Source organism: Cibotium barometz, chromosome 43 (assembly GCF_041138505.1).
Source record: "Cibotium barometz isolate CiBa-2024 chromosome 43, ASM4113850v1, whole genome shotgun sequence".
Taxonomy (NCBI): Eukaryota; Viridiplantae; Streptophyta; class Polypodiopsida; order Cyatheales; family Cibotiaceae; genus Cibotium; species Cibotium barometz.
The window spans coordinates 11,212,679-11,219,282 of NC_141088.1; the positions used below are offsets into that span (position 1 = coordinate 11,212,679).

At 37.4% G+C, this 6,604-nt stretch overlaps 1 protein-coding gene across 1 annotated transcript; it reads right to left on the reverse strand.

Moving 5' to 3' along the window:
• Positions 1 to 3,883: 3,883 nt before the first annotated feature.
• On the reverse strand, positions 3,884 to 4,714 carry LOC147613520 (hydrophobic seed protein-like). The gene has a single exon (XM_086781494.1). It carries the CDS (start codon positions 4,514 to 4,516, stop codon positions 4,094 to 4,096), a length of 423 nt encoding a protein of 140 aa, XP_086637620.1. The 5' UTR covers positions 4,517 to 4,714; the 3' UTR covers positions 3,884 to 4,093.
• Positions 4,715 to 6,604: the final 1,890 nt, after the last annotated feature.

Genomic DNA, 6,604 nt, shown 5'->3' on the forward strand with positions numbered 1-6,604 from the left:
TAAAAAACCCTGACAAAAATCTTTGAAGATGGGAATGAGGGGGATATTTGGAAGTCCCTATCTATGAAACCCAAGAGTCTACAAGTCCATTGTTATTGATAAGGAAAGAAGGAAAATTAAGGAGTAAAAAAGTATGCCAAAATGGATGGTGCAAACACTATGTGACAACAAATTGGCCACTCCTTTGCCTAGCTCAACACGTGCAAGTTCTCATCATGCATGTCATGTTGACACGGGTTATGCTCTTATTACGAGTTTATGTAATGAAGAGGAACCTATCTTCTTTGATGAAGCAAAGGAATCAGAATAATGGATGAGTGCTATGCAATCTAAATATGATGCTTTACTTAAAAATGATACTTGGGAGTTGTCTAATTTGTCTTATGGCAAAAAATGGGTTTACAAAGCTTAAATGTAAAGCTGACGGTAGTGTCGAGCAATACCAAGCAACGCTTGTTTGCAAAGGGTTATGCATAGGAAAAAGGCACTGACGATGGTGAGACCTTTGCACCCACATGTCATATGACTACTATGCAATGTAATATTACATTAGCATCACACAAAAGGTTGGAATGTACGTCAATTGGACATCAAATTTACTTTTTTGAATGGAGGTTTGTATGAGGAGGTCTATGTATCTCAGGCTCATGGTTCTGCTTAGAAAGGTCAGGAATCAAAAGTATGCAGATTATTGAAAAAAGCTTTGTAAGGTCTTGAGCAGGCTTCTAGAGCAAGGTATGAGAATATATATGCATACTTGGTTGCACAAGGCTTTTGCAATAGTCCTACTGACAGTACCCTCTACATTAAGAGGACTAAAGATGATTTTTTGGTCATCGTGCTATACGTTGATGACATGTTACTCACTGGCCCTAATGATGATCATATTTTAGCTTTTATAGCTTATTTATAGAGGTATTTTGAAATATGAGATCTTGGCCCATTTCACTATTATTTGGGCATTGAGTTTTGACAGCGACATTGTTATGTTGTAGACACAATACATAGAGGCATTGTTGAAGAGGTTCAATCTTAGAGACTGTAAATCTCTTACTACACCTATGGAATTTGGTTTGCGACAGTCTTGAAGATGTAGGTGACCCTTTTGATGCTGGCCTATATCAAGAAGCTGTTGGATCCCTTATCTTCTTAAGTAACTCCAGGATTGATATTCAATATTATGGGGTCTCAGTATTGAGCAGATTTATGCATAGCCCAGGCCAAAGCATTGGCATTTGCTCCAAATGGGTGTTTCATTCTTAGGGCACCAACCACTTTGTGTTGTTTTATCCTAAGGGGGTAAACCACAGTTTAGGGATCCCACACCCACATATGCTTGCAAAGTTTCATCACCCCATCGGACGATGTTTAATTGGTTTGGTGGTATGGTATGAACAAACTTTGTAACCATGTGGGAGGGGCCATCTTAGAGAAAACAAATAATAACTTAAATCTTAAAACAAAGTTGGTGTACGAATATAAAAGAGACACTTAGTTTCTGGCATAACTCCATAAATAGTGGATTTTCTTACCATTTACAGCTCTCCAGAAACTACTAAGAACCCATCAATCAAAATCAAGAAAATAAGGAAAAGAAGATGGTTAAGTTAGCGAAAGCCACACAAATCTCCTACTCTACTCACGCTTTCACTGCTCTAATTCTCAACACTCAGTCACTCTACCATAAGTTTTATAACTCATGGGTAAACTAAATCAAACAATGAATCAATAGAATGCTCCAAATCCACACTAGCACTAGTTCTACAGCCCGACAGTGGTGCCTCTTATTAAGGGAGAAGTTATAGCTTCATATAGCAACCGGAAGTATGAACCCGTGTAAATCATGAATACCTATGGTTAGCCTTTTTTATAGTTTCAATGATCAAAATTACTAATTGATTTTATTGTCAAGTCCAAGACCTAGATTTTGCACTTTAAAAACATAATCAATGTGTCCAAGTGCTTCACAAACATACTCAAAACTATGTGGATAAATACCATGTGTCTACATATAATTAAACACACAGATAGGATAAGTAGTATATGGGGATAAATAGATCAATGGATCGATAGGTCGGTACATCGTTGGATGAATATATGGATAGCTAAATGCTTAGACTCTTTCTAGTACACATAGTGATGTAAAGCTTAATTGCTTAATAAATGAAAAGATTCTTTATTATAGAATTTCGTGAAAAGATTTGGTGATGTAAATATTAAAAACTGGAAACATTCTTAGATGCTTACTTACACATTACCATTTCAAACTCTAGTCTTGTGAGAAAAAGTACTCGTTTGTGACTCTAAGATTTTTCTAGGAATTTTATTTATCTTTATTTATAAGTTCTAGACATTCATGTGAGGAAATACTTTCAACAGAGAGAGTAGCCACACAAAAAAGTAGCCACATAAATAATAATACAAAAAAGATTTTAAAAAGAATCTCCTTTTAAGGTAGTCATTTAAGTTCTTTTTACAAAAAGAAAGTTTTTTTAAAAGTTTATCTTTACCTTAAATATTTTTTAAAGCATGCACAGAACTGCATAAAAATTATTTTATATGTATATAAACCGACAACCAAGCACCTTCCATTAATGGAAGACATGAGTTTTTTTTAATAGTTTTCCTCAAAACAAAGGATATTACAAGCCATTTTCAATACTTTTGAAAATGCTAAATTTGCTAGGTACATGATTTTTGCTAGGTACTCAAAACTCTTAGCATGTAAGACATGCTATAACTAAGTACACTCAAGTAATTGCATGTCTTCTTGAGTTTATTTATTGTCCTATTTTGTGATAAATTATACTAGTTTTGGTTTATCTTTTTGGCTGAAGCCACATTTCTCGACAATCAAAAGATAAGTGTTAAAACACTATGATGAGTGTCGTGCCCACAACTTGATTGTGTTAAACACTATGATGATGTAAACCTTGATACATCTGGATGCACATGATATAAGCTCTTGCGTCACCACAACCACAACTTGAAGCCCCAGAGCATATAAATATACAACCGTATTCACCCAAACCTTTACCTTTGTGTATGTCCTTTCATGAACAATTGTTGCAGCTTCCACGTCATCTAGCTGGCTTGACAAATGGTCAATGCCAAAGTGTCTTGTATGATAAACCTCATGATCTTTGGTGTCTCACAGTGTATGTAAATTGCTATAACTAGAAGCAACTTGACTTGCAAGGTAGATATGTCATTTGACATTGCTATTGCTTAAGCTACATCTTAGGGAGGTAATTATAGCACAAACCTAGAGTAAAGAAAGCTGACATCTTATTGTGTCAGTGTTGTTATACTTGAAAAACTGAATTATAGTGCCTTCATATATGGGCTTGCTTCACCTGATTGTGTCGATATTGTCATCTAGCCTTTATAACTTACTTATGGTGCTTTCATGTACATGATTTGTGTGTGTGTGTGTGTGTGTGTGTGAGAGAGAGAGAGAGAGAGAGAGAGAGAGAGAGAGAGAGAGAATGTGTGTGTGAGAGAGAGAGAGAGCTAGAGCGAGAGAGGTGAGAGAGAGGTGAGAGAGAGTGTGTGAGTGAGAAAGAGAGAGAGAGAGGAAATTTAGAAGGAAATGTGTACGTCTGTGTCAGCTTTAGCAATCTTCAAAGTAAAATGGCTCGTTCAAAGTAAGAGGGCTAACCAACCCTCAGCAATTTTTCACAAATAAGTAATAAGCGCAGAAAATGAGCTCACATTTTTAAAATTAGAAGCGTTGTACACCGAGCTCACCTCCCAAAACTTAGGAACGTTGGCATCTCTCTCTCTCCCTCACACACACGTGCACACGCACACGCACACGCACACGCACAATGCTTACCCCAAAAAGCCAGAATATTAAAAACATTTACAAGTGGGGAAAAAATATTCAAACGATAGGAATTGATATTTACGGTGCGAGATGAAAACTAGAGAGGAAAATCAAACGAGAGAACTCATGGAGTTGATGAAGCTCCTCATTAAATCAAAGGAAAATGAAGCGGAGAGAAAGCACGGGGGTTGATTAAGCTACGAGCTACTAAGAAGCGATAGCAGCTGGCTGAACACAATAATAATTAAGTAGGGGCAGCGCAGCTTAGTTAGGGCAGGAGAAGTTCTGGGGCACGGTGTAGCCGCAGGTGGTGAGGATGGAGACGATAACGTCGATTTTTGCATCGATGGTGATGAGGCCGAGGATGTTGACATCGAGGGCTAAGCACAGGCAAATCTCCACGTCGAGGCCCAGGATGCCGAGCAGCGCACAGCATTCGCTTCCTTTGCCGTCCGCGAGAATGCCCCCTAGCAGGGGGCTGCACACCCCTATCTTAATTAAGTCAACCGGGCACGTGGTGCTCGTCGATGATGGCGTAGTCGGAGTTGGGTTAGCGGGAGAGCTGTGGCTGCACGAATCGCATGCTTTGCAGACAGACAGGCTTGCCAATGCATACACTACCATAACCGCCATTGCAATACTGACATTAATGCCACTCTTCTTCACGCACACAAGCTGGGCTGCCATGCTTGCTTAATCCAAGCAAATGGAAGACGAAAGGGAAAGTAAGTCACCTCTCTCTCGCTCGCTCCCTTCCTTCTGTGCTTCCCTCGTTCACTCTGTTCACGACTCACTCATCATCCCAAGACCGCCTTTATATAGTCAAAATTGAGAAGCCTTATTACTAGTAGACTGTGGCCCCCCATCCACCATAACCGAAGCCCCCACGAAGCTGTGATGACCACACATCTGTGTCTTCATTCAACTTTCAAATTTACATTGCAAGGTCTTGAAATGGACAACCCTTTTGAGGGGTCGACTTAGTTAAAATGCCTTCAAAATCTCTTGAATTCAGTGAAAACTACTTGCATGTTCTACACACGTTTTTTTTTTTCTTTTTGCCCACTTTCGGAGACCCCCCTTTGTGCACTCTGATCATAAAGTGTATAGAGATTTCCAATAATTCTTCATTTCAGTGTGTAAAGCTACGATTGGGATTCCATAAATCCTTTAAAAGCACCAATGCCCTTCAAAACCCATGCATTTTGGGGCTGATTAAAATATGCATTCATCTTCTAAGTAGCCTAAGAGCACTAATAACCTTCAAAGCTGGTCCATTTCATGACTCAAGTATCACTATGAATTCTTACTTAATTTGTATGATCATAATGCTTATAGTTGTGAAATTACAATGTGTAAAGGTGTGGTTGATTTCACCTACATGTATATTTTTAAAAAAGAAAGAGACAGAGACAGGGAAGGGGGGGAGGGGAGGGGGATAGTTGTTGAATAAACGCAATAGTTACCTAATCAACCATTTAACCTTCTTGAAAGTGACATGTGTCAGGTGTTAATGGCATATATGTACACTAGTATGCTTGTGAGAATCTTTACACTTAAAATAGGTTTATTCTTTTCAATAAATGCTTTTTGAGCTACATGTATTTTCAAAATGCACATGTATACATGCGAATACATTATGCCCCATGACCTCCACGACTAGAGTTTAGTTGTAGACATCAATTTTAATATATAATAGTGTCATTTGATAAGACATCAAAAATTGGTAACTCAAGATGAATGGTGGTAATTAAAGATATCCATTAGAGGTGAAAAAAAGATAGTCTTTATTGATGTTTGTGTAACAAGGATGCTAAATACTTCCATGTAATGTGAGTACTTTATGCCCCATGACCTACACAACTAGAGTTAAGTTGTAGGTGTATATCATTAGTCTCATTTGATAAGACATTGAAAATTGGCAACTTGAAGAATAGTGTTAGTTAAAGACATCCGTTAGAGGTGGAAAAAAACAGAGCCTTTATTGATGTTTGTGTAACTAGTATGTTAAATACTTCCATGTAATGTGAGTACATTATGCCCCATGACCTACACAACTAGAGTTTAGTTGTAGGTGTATATCATTAGTCTAATTTGAAAATTGGTAACTTGAAGAATGGTGTTAGTTAAAGACATCCATTAGAGGTGGAAAAAAACAGAGCCTTTATTGATGTTTGTGTAACTAGTATGCTAAATACTTCATGCACATTTTATCATTATGTTGTAGAAATTGATGAGTTTGAATATATGCGCTTAAGTTTTACCTTGTGTTAAAACAAGAAATGTATTTTCAACATTAACTTTTCAATGTGGTATTTTTGCAATTTTAGAAACCCACATTGTGTGATGGATATTTATGAGTAATTGAGTGTGATGAATACTGCTTTTGATAGACACCCAAGGGTTATTGTGAGATTATGCAGTCGAAAACTCTATCATTAATGTAAATGATATATTATGAAGATGGGCCTCATAATATAGGCCTCATTTTGGCACTTATTTTTATATGGAAGCAGGTATAACACTCATTAATGTAAACTCTATTATGAAGATGGGCCTCATTTGGGCACTTATTTTTATATGGAAGGTATAATAGTGTTGAAATTAGATATAGAACTACAAGGATGCTAAGCTGTCGTGCATATTTTGTCCCCAAATTTAGCATAAAGTGCCAAGTTATGCACATAGTGGACCCAACATTGTCAACAATGAACATGTATTCGTGCTTGTCCGAACCCCCACTGATCATGTGCATGAAAAGTTGTATGGTACTAA

Coding starts and splice junctions, on each gene's coding strand:
- LOC147613520 (XM_086781494.1), bottom strand. CDS start 4,516: ATGGCAGCCCAGCTTGTGTGCGTGAAGAAGAGTGGCATTAATGTCAGT.